The sequence below is a fragment of the Ixodes scapularis genome, unplaced genomic scaffold (genome assembly GCF_016920785.2).
Source record: "Ixodes scapularis isolate PalLabHiFi unplaced genomic scaffold, ASM1692078v2 PGA_scaffold1__304_contigs__length_218370807, whole genome shotgun sequence".
In the NCBI taxonomy this organism is placed as follows: domain Eukaryota; kingdom Metazoa; phylum Arthropoda; class Arachnida; order Ixodida; family Ixodidae; genus Ixodes; species Ixodes scapularis.
In genome coordinates this window covers 142,413,992-142,431,615 of record NW_024609846.1, presented here as the reverse complement: position 1 = coordinate 142,431,615, position 17,624 = coordinate 142,413,992, and the positions used below count along the sequence as shown (strand labels likewise).

At 48.0% G+C, this 17,624-nt stretch overlaps 1 protein-coding gene across 1 annotated transcript; it reads left to right on the top strand.

Moving 5' to 3' along the window:
- Positions 1-3,293: 3,293 nt before the first annotated feature.
- LOC120838048 lies at positions 3,294-4,570 on the top strand (the record flags this gene model as incomplete). The annotated part of the gene is made up of 2 exons (XM_040207786.2): positions 3,294-3,516; positions 4,008-4,570. Coding segments are annotated over 2 exons (786 nt in total), but the record flags the coding sequence as incomplete, so codon positions are not given.
- Between the last annotated feature and the right edge of the window lie 13,054 nt (positions 4,571-17,624).

Genomic DNA, 17,624 nt, shown 5'->3' with positions numbered 1-17,624 from the left:
TCCAGGAAAACGTGATGACGCGATAGGCTTCCGTATCAAAAGTCTAGTTTGAGGAACTAACTACATAAAAAATCAAAACAAATGAACTATTTTTTGGGTGGTCAGGTGTCTCATTTAGGTAGCTGGGTGTCTATTTTGACCAAAAAACCACGAGACTGGAAAATACAAAAATTGACACTCAGGCTTAGATGTTGAGTTTGGTAAACCCAAATTAGGACTGGTGCGGGAGTCATAATAACAAAAAGCCGAGGTTAAAAATTAACTCGCAGCAATAAATGATACGAATTAATTTTACTACCAATCCAGTGATAAATGCAATGACTGGCCAGGGAAAGATTCTGGGTCGGTGGATATCTTTCACACATAGTTTAAGCAATGTACAAGGTGTCAAAAAAAATGTAATTTTTTTTTTTTTTACAGCGAGAATAAACTAGGCATCGCCGAACGCTTATTCTCCACCCAAAGGTAGCGCTAGAGCTCACAACCAGATGTCAAAGTTTCAGCCCGATCCGATACCTTATTCAAAAGTTATAAGCGATTTTTTGAAAATTTCAGTGAGAAAATGGCGGCCGACGGAGTTTTTGAATACATGGAGGTTTTATGGCACCAGAAACCGAAAACGGGCAAAAATGGGCTTCATTTTCCCATTAAAATTTTCATAAAATCACTTATAACTTTCGAATAAGGTGTCCGTTCGGGATGAAACTTTGGCGTCTGCATGGTTGTGACCTAGTGCTACCTTTGGGGCAGAGAATGAGCTTTAGGAAATGCGTAGTTTATTTTTGCGATAAAAAAAAAACCCAGTACATTTTTTGTGACATCCTGTTCCAGTCTTAATTTACTGATTTATGCGCGCATGTAGTGGTGTGCATAAATGAAAAGATGCAAACGGGTATAGAGTTTGACGTTGTATAAATTATAGTGTAAGCACGCGCATGGTACGCTGTTTAAGAATGAAACAGACCTACATTTTACTCCAGCCTTGACCGTATCGAAAGTTAAGGGTGCATCAAAAGCTAAAGCTTGTATACATATACTGCTCAGGCCGTTATGTTTGAATGCTCATAGTACTTCATTACCCTCAGATTTGGTGTAAGTTGTCTCCTGGTTGCTTACAACAAAAAGAAGGAAATATTCTAACGCTGGGTTGATAGAACTCCACCTGGCTGACTGCTACCAATCATCTCGGCGCCGATTATGAGTATTCACTGCATGCCAACGGTCGCGTGCTTAGAACGAGTTTTTCCCAGATAATTTCATAGTCACAATTGTTCTTGACAAACAAAATGTTTACTCAGGTAAGCGGTCATATGTAAAGCCCATAATATTTTGTATTGATTGTGGCACACGTGACAAGTTGCATAGACTTTTTTTTACTATCCGCGAAATAGAATGCTCCTGGGTTACCTTGGTCTCTAATGCATGTAGCACACAAAAGCACAAGCTGAATCGCAGTGGGAAACGAAAACAATAATGATAAACAATCGCGTAATCACGCGAAAACTGAGGGCTTTGCATGTATACAGACGGTAAGCTTTATTTTACTAAACATATAACCAGTAAAGTATTGGGTTTTATCGCGCGAGCGAAGCGGAACATAAAAGTGCGAGCATACTGCCCTGAACTACACTTCCAGTGAAGAAGCGCGCCATCAAAAGCATTGAGCTCGCTTTTATGGCTTTTGGTGCGCTTGAACCTTTGAAAACACAATTATATTCAATTCTAATATTTCAATTATTTTTATTAAGTGCGCCTATGTGTGTCTTCTATGCTTGTCTTTTGCGTTCACGTGCCATTTTCTTATATTTTTCCAGAAGTCTGACAACTATAATCTGTTTGATCATAAGTAAGAGCTACATAATCAAAGATGCATACAAAAAAGAAAGAATCAAGGAACGCGTACACGCTAACACACATTAAAAATGAAATGTAACGGCGCATTCAAAATTAGTCGTTCGTTTTTTAGAGGGCAGCAGTTGCGTAGGGCGACACTGTTACCCGTTAAACATTATAAAAAATAAAGTACAACTGTTAGCTCGGGGTCCTTAACGTGCATTACGCAGTATATGTGGTACACGATCGCACGACGGTAGGATGCAGATGGGCGATTGAACCCAGGGTCCCTGCTAAAGGGGTATCCACACGAAGGAGAACTCCGCGGACGGATGTCGTGACGTCAGCAACCCAGAAAACTCCGTCCTCGCGGCTCCACTCGACGCAGAACTCCGCGGACGGATGTCGTGACGTCAGCGACCCGGGAAACTCGTTCTCGGCTTTATACTTTATACGCAGCCGAAGCTACAAGCGCGAGCTCCCGGCTTTCAGCATCCCTGCCAAGCACGCGCTCTCATGCAGTGCAAGCGCTGTTCAGGGCCACATGCTCGCACTTGTTGCATCAGCTGCGTTTGGACTTAAAGGAGCTGTGCAACGATATTCAATTGGAATGTTTTTCTCTCTACACTAGCTTACTGGCACACCTCGGACTCAAGGATACTCACACGCAACACCATTGGCCAAGAAACTCCTTTGTTGTGGTGTAATTTCAAGGACAAAAGCGATCATTTTCATTCAATCTCTCCTTTGCAAAATTTGATGACGTAACTCGGGGATCGCAGTACACCCAAGTGACGATATTTGAATGCGGTTCACAGATTGGACCCGAGCATTGCGTGGGCACTCGACTTGGGCTCGTGACAATTGCTAGCTCGAGAAGCATTCGGGTTGTGACCCGTGTCCAATCGCTGCAACGACGACAACAGCCGAGCCATAACAATGTCTGGAACTCAGCGCGTGTCCTGCGCTTTGCCAACCCCTGCGCGTGGCTATGATCAACACTGGCGGCATATAATCGGCTCCAGATCACGTGGCCGCTTGTTCTGGCTGCGAGTTGAGGGGGTGAACGCCGCTCGTTTTTCTTAAATTTTTTTCTGGGACTTCTATTGCGTGGGGTGAAAAACGAACGCGTGTTTCCTAGGTCATTAACGTTAGGGATCCGATTTAAGCGGTATTTGTGCACAGTACAAAAATTGTTGCATCGCTTTAAGCTGAAACGAAGTGTAGCATCCACACGGACGGCGAACAGTCACGAGGGATATCAGTGTTACCAGCCGAATTTAGCGGTCGCACTCTCAACAACAACGTTCGGAGCACGCTGTACAGAGCGCGAGCGCCGTAGTTTTAAGAACAGGAAAATGGAGGCGCAGATGAAGCGGCGGTTTGCCGTTATGGCAGCAGCGCTGCTAGAAACGGACGACGACGACGTTCTACCCACTAAAAGAAGGTTCTGGGTGAAAGATTGGATGGAGAAGAAAGAACTTGGGATGCAGAACCAATTGTACGAAGAGCTGCTAGAAAGCGACTCCATGGAATATCGAAGACTCCTTCGGGTGCCCCATGACATCTTCGTTGAACTACTGGCCCGCGTCCGTCCGCGAATACAGAGGCAAACGACGAACATGAGGCGTCCTGTGAGCGCGAAGACCCGTCTCCAGCTGACACTGCGATACTTGGCATCTGGTGAGTACGTGCTTGTTAAAATCAGTCACCAATTTTCTTTGTGCTGCTGCGATTATACTGGGAAGGAACCGAGAACCGATTAAGTTGAAAAAGAAACAGTCAATTAGGATCCTTCAAAGCTGGCGTGTCTAGCTTACCTCCAGCAGCGACCAAAAATAGCAGTTGTCCATAGGGTATCAAAGCATTTATCTGCAAAAAATGAAGATGTATCCGTGTCATTTTGGACACAATTTTTTCATTAGCTATAACAATTAGAAGAGCATTATTTTTTATATTTATTTTAGCTTTACTTATTCCTTACTCAGGCCATCATTCGGAGCTTGAATGTTCATTGTTGAGTGGTGGGTGTTTGTGCAACATCCATAAGTTAGGGGTCATATCCTGTTACCCAATAATTTTCCCGATATAAAGATAAATGCAGTTGCAATTAGAGCTTCTTTAGCGTTAGCCAGAATGCGCAATAATTTTTTATTTGTTTTTTGTTTTTTTAGGGGAATCCCATCACTCCCTGAGCCGACAGTTTCGCGTCGGCCACAGCGCTGTGAATGACATAATTCACAGCACGTGCGCTGTGATCTACGACATGCTGAAGGACGAAGAACTGGCAGCACCCAAGTCGACGGACGCCTGGCTGCGGGTGGCTCAGCAGTTCAGCGACCGGTGGCAGTTCCCAAACTGTGTGGGTGGCATCGACGGGAAGCACGTCGCCATTATAAAACCTGCAAAGTCCGGAACTGTTTACTATAACTACAAAAAAACGTATAGTATCCTTCTTTTTGCACTTGTTGATGCTAGTTGCAAGTTCCTGTATGTCGATGTCGGGACGCCCGGCTCCAAGGGAGACGCTGCCATCTGGCAAACCACCCCTCTTCAGAAGGCAGTCACAAACAGGAGTTCTGGGCTACCAGACCTGGTAGACATGAACACTTCGTCTGGGCTCCAGCTTCCACCTGTGATCGTGGGGGACGACGCGTTCCCTTTATCATCGAACTTGATGAAACCCTTCGGCGGAAACAGCCTAACACCTGAACAGAAGATCTTCAACTACCGGTGAGTTTTATTAAAAATCGTTAACCACATACCTCTTAAATAAATTTTGCCTGAACCCGCTTGGCATAGTATGGTGTGACCGTCTTCATGGCGTCGAGGTAATGTTTTGGCCTCCGGAGTACTAAGACGAGGGTTTGAACTATGGGTGGTCTCTTCCCCGAAAAGTCTTTGGGGTACACGTGTCGCTCATATCCTCAGTTGCTTTGCGACGTAGAACCCATATTTTTTTTTTCAGTATGGTTAAATTTTCGCGTACTGCAGTTTTATGGATTTCAAACGCACAAGAAAACAAGGTGCAATAAACACGCAAGTAGGCACAACGAACAATGACGCACCCTTGTCTCGTTTATCAATAATGATATTCGCCTTGACTACACGTCTTCCTGTTTCTGCGGGATAAGTGAAAGGAATGAAATCAGCTTGGTTGCACATACTCGTGCATACCCAACGTCTTGTCTGTGATACATTGAAGTTTTCAGTGCACAAATTTGACTCTAAGGTACAATTTTGATGCAAATGACTGCAATTTTTTTTTATTTATTTATTTCAGGTTGTTTCGAGCGCGGCGTGTGACCGAAAATGCGTTCGGTATTCTGGCTCATAGGTTTCGGTTCCTCTTAACCACTGTGCATGCTAGACCAGAGAGAGTGCGCACGATGGTACAAGCAGCGTGTGTTCTGCACAATCTCCTGAAGGGACATCCAGACCAACTCGAACAACCCAGGACAAGCAAAGAGCCTGGAAAGAAGCCAACTTTCTTCAGCCTCAGGCCGTCGAAAGCTCGCCCCGGAGCCCTCGCTGTAGCTGTCCGAGAGAGGCTCTGCAACTATTTCAGTGGAGAAGCTGCCGTGCCTTGGCAGAACAAAGAAGCTGGCGTTGACATCAGTCACCTTAGGAAGCAGGCGACCGTGTCGGTGCCTCCAGGCATTTAACACCCTGTGAAACGTTGCCTTGCGCAGCTCTACGAAGGACTGCAGTTAAACATCATTCTTCCTTTTTTGTTGTACTATCGGGGAAAAATGAAATACGAACAGAGGAGCGCGTGGCTCTCGGTACAGGCTGCGCCACCTGGAAGTGAGGCTAGGGACAAGGGTGTGTGGCCTACTCCGATGTGTGTACGCCCTTCGATCGGCACTCCCCTAGCTTCGGCATTGCACCGCTTGGTGCCCTGAAGGCTATCACCGCTATCGTTGCTCGCTCGACGCGTGCGGCGCGAGGAAGCTCGCCGCTACTAGCATGCTAGAGCGCGCGCTGGCTGAGCGCGCGCGCAAGCTGCTACTAGCGGCGAGCTTCCTCGCGGCGCACGTGTCGAGTGAGCAACAATAGCGGTGATAGCTTTCAGCGCACTAGAGGTGCAATCCCTCAATGCCTAAGCTTGGGAAGCACCGAGCGAAGGGCGTATACCATCGGAGTAGGCCACACACCCTCGCCCCTAGGCTCACTTCCAGGCGGCGCAACCTGTACCGCGAGCAACGCGTTTTTCTGTTCGTATTTTATTTTTCCCCAATAGTACATGCTACATTTTTTCTGAAAAACACGTAATCACTTTTCGGACTGAAGTTTTTATGTGTGCTACCATGGAGCAGAACGAAAAGCTAAAATCATTTGTTCGTCGAAGTTTGTTTACGTGCCAAACTTCTGTGTGTTCGAGGGGAACATATCAAAGCAAAACATTAGCAATACTTAAAATCGACCCGATGCAGAGGGGGTCAGCAGCTTGCGACCTGCTGCAAGCTCTCTGGTAATATCTGCAATAATAACTTACATTTAAACGTAAGGATCTAAGAACTGCAATGTTATGTCATGTAAAGGGTATTACTCCAGAACAATTGCTTGCAATGCGATGGAAAAATTCAGACGGGTACTTTGAGACACGTTTAATCCAAGTGTGCAGCGATTGCAGACAAGACCGATATCTGGCATCTAGCCCTCGCTGCCAGAGACATCGACCGTAAATATTCGGCCACCACCATGCCAAACGCAGCACTGTCATCTGGTGCTGGTGGTGGTGCTTCCATGCACTCTGTTAGCCTTGTAAGGGCTGCCGTCCTCTGTTCCATGAGGGACAGTTCTGCCCCGTGCACCCTCCTTTTTTTGGGAGGTGCAGACGCCGATTCTTTTCCTGTCAAGGAGGGGCCTGCCCCAGAGGCGGCTCCAGGACTCGGTTCAGGGCTCTGTGCTGGGCTGAGCGCATCTTCCGGGCTCCTCTCGTCAGAATCCTGCAGCCGCATGCCAACACAGTTGCTAGAAACCCGCACATTATTGTGTCCTAAATACAGCTGTGTCTTTAACAATGACCGCGGTGGGACTGTGAAGCCTGTCATATAAAATATATTTTGATAAAGGTGCAAATTTCCAACTGTTTTGTCACCTCCTCCATATTTTCTTCTTTCTGGTACCCGCCTGTACGGTAAGGCGTACAGGTATAATAACAAAAGTACAAGGCAGCAAAGAAAAAGCATTTCTTCCCACTTGAGGACATTGTAATAAGGCTAGAAGCTGGTTACTCTTTGACTCACCAAACTATAGAGAGAGGTAAAAAAAAAAAGAACATCTAAAAATAACTGCTTGACTGTAATCATGAGGTTGAGATGTTTCGTGTTTATCCATTTGAGCATTCATCTCTGGTTTTAGTATGTAAAATGTTCCTTGCTCTTATTTACGTGCCACCGCAGTCATGCATGATTGAAAAATTTCGGATGCACAAACACATATAGCACACTTAGGGCTCATTCACACTGGAAGCGGATCCGCGTTCGCAAAGCGGTTGCGAACGCGGTTGTATAAGGATTCAGTACAATTGCACGCGCATTTGATGACATCAAATGCGCGTGCAATTGCACTGGATCTTTATACAACCGCTTTCGAAACCGCTTCGCGAACGCGGATCCGCTTCCAGTGTGAATGGGGGGTTACCCTGCCCAGAGGAACTCCTGCAAAGTCGAAGCTGGACATCCCCATCCCTGCTCGAGTTGTCGCTCCATCCAGGAAGCGCATGGCCGAAAAGAACTTCCATTTTCCGCTGTAGGCTTCGTCAGCTGCCTGGCCACTTTTTGTTTTCAAAATCTTCTTTCTTTCGTCTCGGTACGTTCTTCTTTTATTTTGAAGAAATCCTTTCAAAAAATCTGTTCACAATAAAAAAAAAAAAAAGAAAACCGTCAGAGCTGGGCAAGCACAAGCCACACTATTTCTGTGAAAGCTGTGACACTTGCAATTTGATTAAATGTATAACCTTATAATTAATACGTAACTTTAGCGAAATATGCCTGCTCGGGCTCGTTCGCTACCGGTGAGAGCACCTGGATTGAAAACTCGCACTACAGAACCGCAGGCATACCTAGAGTCCCCTGCGCACAGTTGCGTTTGAGTGCGTTTGACTGCGTTGCGGCTGCGAGAAACCAGGGGCCCTAAACTCGTCAAACACAAAGTTGGAGCCGAAGTTGACGGAGTGCGCCGATTGGACAATCACGACGATGACTTGGCGGTTTTCTCGTCGACGTCCAATCGGCGCGCTCCGCGAACTTTCGGCTACAACTTTGTGTCTGACGAGTTTAGGGCTCCAGGACATCCCTGCTTCTTAAAGCTATTCCTTGAACAGAACGATCTCACCACCCAGTTTGACAACGCCTTCACTGTCGCAATACATCGAGGGAACTTTAGTCTTTCTGCATGTGCGACAAGCTCCCTGGTGCTCTGCGCGTGTAGAGCACGAGACGGCACGAACCGCCCGTGCACTCTAGCCTGCCCCCTGTGAACTAAAGTTATGGCGGTGTCACGCACGCGCTGACCACTTGGTGATATCGGTATTCCACGCCTCATACGAAGCACAGATGTGCCGGTTACTCGCTTTCGTGTCTGGGCGCAACGCAGTCGAACGCAAATGTGTGTAGGGGCCTTTATCCGCACGCTCTCGTGATGTGATTTGACTACATTCAAGCGTCCTGTGAGATTGTGATAGTGTTTGAATCGTCAGCAGCCGCAGAGCGCATTTATCCACTGAACAAAGACGTTACTCACCCACTGTGTATGGTGCAAATTGCGGGAACCGTGCAAACATCTCTTCGGCAATTTTCTCCCATATTGACGTCTTGAGGTTGGTCTTTGAATACAGTTCGCTGCTCATGTCCCACAGTGCAGGGAACTCCTCAACGAGAGAAATTAAAAAAACGAGGCGTCGTCATTAAACTTTGCCATTCTACCACCGCACTGCAACAACAATAATGGAGGAGGCGATTTCGAAAAGCGCGTGAAGAACACTGTGGCCCTCGTGGCCAGACGAAGCAAAAGATTATCGCTAAAAGCATCTAAATGCAAACTACTCCGCGGCCGACCTGCGGAGCTCTCGTGCTGACAGAACAAACCCTCCGTGCCTCCGCCACGGAGGAGGACGGCGCTGCGAGGCGTCAAAAAAGGATGAGGTGTATAGGGCCGCCCACACTAGCGAGAAAACGCGCGTGGCACGCCGATCGCGGCAAGTAAAAAATGTCGCCGAAGCACAGTCAGCGCCACGAGCGCGTGCAGAGACACGCCCTTTATCTTCCCGCTTAACCGATTTATCGGCGCGCCGGGCGCGTTTTCTCGCTAGTGTGGGCGGCCCTTATCTCACGTGATGCGCGATCCGCGGATGAAAGTGGCGGATTTCTCCTTCGTGTGGATACCCCACCTCCGCTGTGGAGAAGGACGGCGCCGCGAGGAGTCAAAAAGGAATGACGTATATGCCACGTGATGCGCGATCCGCGGAGGAAAGTGGCGGATTTCTCCTTCGTGTGGATACCCCTTAAGGGGTATCCACACGAAGGAGAACTCCGCGGACGGATGTCGTGACGTCAACATCCCGGGAAACTCCGTCCCCGGCTCCGCCGCGTGCACTTGCGGAGCTTTCGTGCTGTCGGCACGAAGCCTCCGCGCCTCCGCCACGGAGGAGAACGCGCCGCGAGGCGTCAAAAAGGGATGACGTATGTCTCACGTGATGCGCGCTCCGCGGAGGAAAGGAGCGGATTTCTCCTTCGTGTGGATACCCCTTTAAAGGGGTATTCACACGAAGGAGAACTCCGCGGACGGATGTCGTGACGTCAACAACCCATTAAACTCCGTCCCCGGCTCCGCCGCGTGCACCTGCGGAGCTCTCATGCTAAAAGTTCGAGGCCTCCGCGCCTCCGCCACGGAGGAGAACGGCGGCGCGAGGCCGCGAGGCGTCAAAAAGAGATGACGTATGTCTCACGTGATGCGCGCTCCGCGGAGGAAAGGGGCGAACTTCTCCTTCGTGTGGATACCCCTCAAGGGGTATCCACACGAAGGAGAACTCCGCGGACGGATGTCGTGACGTCAACATCCCGGGAAACTCCGTCCCCGGCTCCGCCGCGTGCACTTGCGGAGCTTTCGTGCTGTCAGCACAAAGCGTCCGCGCCTCCGCCACGGAGGAGAACGGGAGAACGGCGCCACAAGGCGTCAAAAAGGGATGACGTATGTCTCACGTGATGCGCGCTCCGCGGAGGAAAGGAGCGGAACTCTCCTTCGTGTGGATACCCCTTTAAAGCCCCTTGATAAAGGCGTTTATTACAAGTACCGGCAACCCTTGTTGTGCAAACGCATAAGACACGTGCCACGAGCGGGTGCTCCGCCGCCATTCGCTTTCAAGGGCCAGTCATTTTAGTGCTGCGCCGCCACTTACCTCCAAGGGCCGCTCGAGCCGTGGCTCGAGAGACGGGCCTCGTGCACTGCCACCCCCATTTGAGGTTACTTGAAAAACCAACGCAAACACATCGAGGGGATTTAGCCCCTACAGGTTCTGCAGCGTGACCTCCGTGCTTTGAACGGAGCTCGCGCTCGAGCATTTCTCCACGTGCTCTGATCTGCGGTGCCACAACACACTCGCCCAACGATTCCCCACAGGACTTGGCTTAGCTTGCGAGCTAAACCAAATGAGCTACGCTTAGAGTATCGGCGCTTTTCCACCGATATTTTTGTGGGCGCCGCCATCTTGGTGGTAAGTAACAAATCAAACGCAACTGCCGATCGTCATGATTCAAAAGTGCGACTTCCTCAGCATTAGTTTCGGTGTCAGGAAGCTCACGTGATATTGCTTTGCTTTGTCGCAAACTGTTTATACATTTGTGGAGGACGGAAAAGCGTTTCCTGTGATTTCAGATAAAGCTTCAGATAAATGACAACCATCATTTTAAGCACCAAGATGTGTATGAAGCGTAGCTTATTTAGTGGCTCTAGTTTAGCGCGACCGCACAGACACAGAAAGAGAACGAACTGCTTGATTTTGCGCTCTTGGCGCTGCTTCAGTGACTTCATCAGCCCGTAGCGTTGGCTGCGCTCCGAACTAAGGTAAAGCAAAGAAAATATTCAGATCTTAGTGTTTCGCAAGCCAAACCAACAAAATCCCTTAACACTCCCCAATAAAAAAAAAAATTCGTTTTTTTTTTTTGATTAACTGAAGATCTTCTGACGTGCAACCGAAATCTCAGATTGGCCTCCGTCGGATTTCGGCCGCCTCGGCCGATATTTAAATTCGCCAAATGGGCCAGCGCGTTGACTCAGGGACACTGAGACGATTTAACGTTTTGTGTTTTCTTTTAATATTATTGCCACTTAAAAGCCACCGAGGTGGTTTTTAAACAAAATATAGTCAAACCATTCCGACAAGCATAGTTTGATTGCGGAAATTACTTTTGCAAGTGATAAAAACATTAAAATGTTTTCGTATACGTGGCGGAATCTGAAATGGCAGAATGCAATTCATGGCGCCCATTTCATTTGGATCGCGTCGGGCGTGTGTACCGACGCACAGTAGAACGCGCGCAAAAGTAGCTGTGGTGCACGCGCAGCCTTGCGCTTGTTGTTCTGACATCTCTGGCTCGCTCACTGCGGGCATCCAAGCATCTGACACCCCGACATCTGGCACTTTTTCTGTGTTTCACGTGGCGTTCCAAGCGGCACATGACGGAAAATGCACATCAAGCAGTTCTTGAACACGTGTCGCCATCTCTATTTTATATTAAAAAACTACAATTTGTCGTAACTGAATGGGAAAAGTTTGAGGTCTTATAACATTCTTAACGTGTAATATGTCAATATGAAAATTCTGGAAAATGCAATATCGAAGGATGCTTCATAATTTAATGTCTCGTTATTTTGATTAGTTCACGTGATTCTGTATTTATAGCGCCATAAAATAATACCGTTTTGAACTTTATTTTTTATTTTAAAATATACATTATCTGTACCGTTTGTTGCTTACTTTTTTTAAGTTAATATATCCAGCCGAACGCTCACGTAAAATATCGTGGACGATGGGACGTTACAACTCAAGAAATAAGTTTTTCAATATTAGAGACTGTAGTCTATTAAAAGCTGTATAATTAACTAACAACTAAAGACAATCGTAATATTGAGACATTAAAGTATCGTTGAAAGACAGTTTTTTTATATATATTAACTTTATAATTGCAAAATATATAGAAAGAAAGTTATAAGCCGTCAAAGAAGCACCAAAACGTCACGCACGGTGGGGTTGCACCTTAAGGTTCAACACTCGGGCCTGTTGCTTCGCAGGATGTGTCTGAGGCGTGTCAATGAATATTGCTGTCGTATCAGCCACAATAAATCCCAACTTTGTTTCGCCGGACAGCTGTAAAGTAAAAAACAAATGGATATGGTATTGCCGTGTTTTTCTAACTATCACGAGCCCCTTCCCGTCAGTTATTCTACCAAACCAGCTGCTAAACGCATTTTCGACTCGTCTTCATGCTTTTATATTCCCCGAGGCAACGTTTATGATTGTACATGCTCATTCCAACTTTGCCGCCTTGATGGAGCGTGACTCCGGTGCAAGTCGTAGCTGACAATTACTAGCGCTAACAGCTTCACACGACGTCTACTTTGCATTTCAGTAAAACGTCACCTACCCCAGCGAACAAATGCCGAAATATGCGGAGCAACGTCATAGCCGGGTTCAAAGCCAGCAGTGCTGCGCAAAGCTATAACTACGCTAAACGTCGGCAGCCTCGTCAGCGTAAAATAAGGAGTCATCAAGTCGCCTTTGAGTTACCTCACAGCATAAGGATCCTCGTCTTCTCGGTAGATTTCTGTGAATGCTGGGGAAGCACAGGCTGCTGCGCCTTACGAACTGAAGGACGAGGTAGAACCCCCGCATACCATACTCGTCCTCAACGAACTTGGCAATTTCTTTTCTTTTTTTTTTTCTTACCTTTTCCTGTTCTAGCTTAAAGATGCGTGGTTTTTCTTTTTTTTTTCCTTTTGAAACAAAGTTTTACTTTTTTTTATATAATACAAATATAACCGGGCCAATAGAACTACGCGGTTTAGATGAATCAGTCGGCGTTCAATGATCTGCACATGATGTAAGGCCCATACCGGCAGAAGCAGCCACTGCATATCATCGCTGAGGCCAAAGTTGGCATTTTTTATCGTTAACTGTTTCGGTACTGATCGCATCGGAGGCACCGCAGTTGAAGATATTCTTCCACGAGTAAAATTAGAAAGAACGCCGTTTCGTCGCTGGGGCTTTCCACCTTTGTCATCATACTGGCAGATGGGCCAGGCGCTAAATCCAACGTCAAGTGCGCTGCCTGGTGGTTATTATTTAGCTTGGGGTACAGCAAAAGCTACGGGCGCAGGGTCACAACTTTGAGAGGGGCTGATCTTGTTTGGTAGCACGTGCAGCGAAAGCTGTAACCTAAGCTACGAGCTCGGACTCGCACTCCTTAGCCGTCTTGACTTCGGTCCATGGTGACCATCGGATTTAAACCCAGGTCCGCGGATCAGCCGAGGTCCTGCAGATTTCTTCGTAATGACGTCAAGGTCACGTAATCCGCAAATTTCTCTGGTTCGCGGATCTTGTTCCCTTCATTTGTCCGCCGTGAGAATACACTGGAATGTGCCAGACGGGAACCGGCCCTGAATCTCGGGTTCCTCTTGTCGTTGTTTTTGCTGCTGTTTCATACTAAAGTACAGCTGCGCCGCAGACCCGGGCGTTGTTTTACAACCACATCGTGCGTCATCTCTCCCCAAGCACGACATGTCAGGGCACCGCAATAGCGCAACAGCGGTGATAGAACCGGACGTGAAAGTAGCACAGACTTCTACGTCGGCTGGAACAACAACAAGTTGTTGTTTCAAACCGAAGTACGGCTGCGCCGCAGCCCTTGCGTTGTTTTGCAACCACATTGTGCGTAGTTTCTTCCCATGCACGATATGTCAGTGCACCGCGATAGTGCAACAGCGGCAATATAACCGGACGTGAAAGTAGCACAGACTTCCACGTCCGCTGGAACAACAAGTTGTTGTTTCAAACTAAAGTACGGCTGCGCCGCAGCCCTTGCGTTGTTTTTCAACCACATTGTACGTCTTTTTTTTTTTTTTCCATGCGCGATATGTCAGGCTGTCAGGTGCACCGCGCGAGTGCAACAGGGGTGATTGAACAGGACGTGAAAGTCGATCAGAGAAATAACAGGTTGGCACTCAAAGTTTCCCACGCAGATGGTTTTTTCTTTAGTGCCCTTTGCAAAGGGAGTAAACAGGTAACCGGACAAATGCTCCACAGACAAAAGCTCAGTAAACACAAGCTCTAGTTAAACGTGAGCGCGTTGGTTTTTATGACTTAATACAGAAAGAATAAACAGAAAGGACGGACAAGGACGGACATCTTTCGACTTTCAACAACATGTAGCGTTCTTTATTAGAAGTTGGCATCGAGATCGGTGAACCTAGAGAAAAAAGGGAGGGGAAGGAAAGGACAAGTGACAGAAGGGAGGGAGAGGGAAGAGGGAAAGGAGTAAAAGGGGGGAAGGAAAGAGAAAGCGAAACAAGGGAGGGAGAGGGGGAGAGAGAATCGGGGCAGCGGAGGAGCGAGGAATTGTTAGCCCAGTGGGACAAGAAGGGGGGTCGGCATGAGAAAGTCGGGAAGTTGTTAGCCCGTTAAGATAAGGAGGAGGGGAAGGAGAAGAGGGGTCATCTCGAGACACAGAGCGGCGCCGCATCACCGCACTGTCAGGGAGCAAGGGCCCCCCGGGCCCGCGTCAAGGCCGCAAGTTGGGGGCGCAAATAAGCCGCCTCCCTCTCGGAAAGGACAAGCGAGGGAGACGAAATGTTTTGAGATGCCTGCTGCATGGCGTAAGCTTCAATTATCTCGCGTCCGTAGCGGTCTCTATGTGAGCCCAGGATCCGCGCGTTGTGAAACCGGGGCTCACACGAAGAACATGCGCCTCTATGGCGGAGAAAGGGATGCTGGGACTCAATGTCCCCTTGCTCCCTGACAGTGCGGTGATGCGGCGCGGCTCTGTGTCTCGAGATGACCCCTCTTCTCCTTCCCCTCCTCCTAATCTTAACGGGCTAACAACTTCCCGACTTTCTCATGCCGACCCCCCTTCTTGTCCCACTGGGCTAACAATTCCTCGCTCCTCCGCTGCCCCGATTCTCTCTCCCCCTCTCCCTCCCTTGTTTCGCTTTCTCTTTCCTTCCCCCCTTTTACTCCTTTCCCTCTTCCCTCTCCCTCCCTTCTGTCACTTGTCCTTTCCTTCCCCCCTTTTTTCTCTAGGTTCACCGATCTCGATGCCAACTTCTAATAAAGAACGCTACATGTTGTTGAAAGTCGAAAGATGTCCGTCCTTGTCCGTCCTTTCTGTTTATTCTTTCTGTATTAAGTCAACACAAGCTCACCCGTTTTTTTTTTTTTTTTTTTTTTTTCACAGATCCACTTAAATTTCACCTCTTTTTTTTCTTTTTTGCTACCCGGGCGAAACACGGGCTATGCAAAATTACGGATGCGATGGATATTGCACTATTATTAGGCGAACTGGTACCCGATCCCGTGCTACGGGGCCGACAAATAAGCCTAAAATGCACAGAAGCACCGTTTTGAGACCAGAGCTTAAGTCACCGAAACTGATTGGAGCTGATAAGACCAATCTTGTTTGACTCAAGGTATGCCGGAACCGTCTGAAAAATATTTGCGAGGGGTTCTAGGAACACCGACATCTACCAAGACTGCTGGAGGCAGTAGGGGACTGCATTCGCTTCTAACCAATCGATAAATTAACTTGTTTCCACTCTTATCAACAAACCCTGTGCCTGTCAGATTTAATTTATCGTTGCAATGTAGTGTCGCACGCATGGACCTAAGTTGTCCGCGCTCGTGTTCAGACCAACATTAAATTTTCTCCAGGTAGGGTTTCGTCCGAGTCTGTGAAAAATTGGTTCAGCTTTTGTCCGGTGAGCTTTTGTCCGGTGAGTTTTTGTCCGGAATTCAAAAACCAAAGGACATATCAAGCACTAACCCGAAATTCGGCAGACAAACTGCTTACGTGTAGGAATGCGAAATTATTTCTAGACGCAGCGCATTCCTACATTGCCACGTCCTCTTTTTCACACGGCGCTCCTGCAATGACAGCACGCCCCCCCCCCCCCCCCCCCCCCCCCCCCCCCCCCCACTGCGCAGGCGCCCCCTCCTGCTCCACGCCTCCCGCGACGATGCACCTGCGTTGCTGTGTTTCTCTTTGTGTTTCATTTCTGAGGGGCGGCCGCTTTGCCCTTGAAATTCTGGCCTGCTTTCGTGACGAAGCATCTGATATGACGCGTCGCAGCCGGGGAGAATTCCGCTTGTGGTTGCCGTTTTTGTGCTACAGACGGTTACAAAAAACGCCGGCTTCGCTCCATGGGACAGTTAATGCTTTCGCATTAAAAGAACGGAGACGGCTGTCGATTGGAGTGTGGTAATAGTGTGGAAGTATTTATTAAATGTTGCCCTGAGGAGGTTTCTAAGGTCGTCTAAATATGGAAATAACGCACTCTGCAGGCTCTGCATCCTAGAAATCTATAAATCATAGCAATTTCCCTATTCAAAAAGCGATCAAGATCGAACACACCGAGGTCATCTCGGGCGATGGGAGGAGGATTCTTCTGGCAGCCAGGACGACATGTGAACAATGAAAACGCGACCTTTCGTGGAGATTGCAAACGCTTTTATTACAAAATGTGTGTGTTTCTGTAAATGATAAAAGCAAACAAATGCAGTCGAAAACGTTTGCTTTTCGCGGAGTGTAAAACTAATACTGCAATAATCGTCTCAAAAATGACCGCATGGCCTATGGCTGCGGTCAGGAAACAGTTAAGTCCGGAAGTGGCCACCTCTATGAGCCAATGGGACCATCCAACAGCATCAAAAGCTTGCCTATAACAATGTTCGCCATACTGCGCTTTTTTGTAAATTTTATTATCGCTAAACCACTCATACACAAGAAAAGCCCAGTGACTTGCGCGTTTAACTTGTGTGTTCGTGGTTGTATCTGTTCGTGTCTTTGACGACACTTAGGCATTTGATGAAATGGAAGTATAGTAGTTCTGCTCAAAGTCATTTGACTCTAAAGCGTGTTTCACATGCAGCGATTTTGACCCTACACTCTTAGTCCGGTAACGGCTAATAAAACAGCTACAGCCTATTTAGGCGTGACATACGGTGGATTTCGGCATGACAAGTGAGTGACCCTGAAAGTAGCCATGACAGTCCAGCGTTTCCACGTCATCCTAGACCACTTAGGCGTTACAACATCATTTATAGCCGTGACATTAAGAGCTCCTCACATCATGGCGTTACAAGCTGTTTGTCACGCTGATAATGTAACGCCGATAGAACGAGTAACGGCTAAATTCAGAGCACAAAAATAATAAACGTACAATATCAAAGTTCGGGTCTCGCCGGAGGCAGCGTGCTTTGGCAGTGCTACGGGCAAGACAAACCAACAAAGCGCCGGTCCCGGGGCCCGAGCACGTTTGATCTTGAAGGTCTGGCGCGAGAGCACTCGGTTTAACGACGGCTAACATGACGGAACGTGTTAAGAGGGACCTCTCCATTATACTTTTTCAGGGGGAAGGAGGGGGGGGGGGGGGGGGAGGGAGTAGGCGACTCGGCGATTTTTGGACTAACCCACGGCTTCTTTTTTCGCCACGAGAAGGCGCGCAACAGAGTGTCGGACTCGGATTCGGTGCCTCGCCATTGTCCCAACTTGAGGACCGGAAGGAAGAGTTGTGCT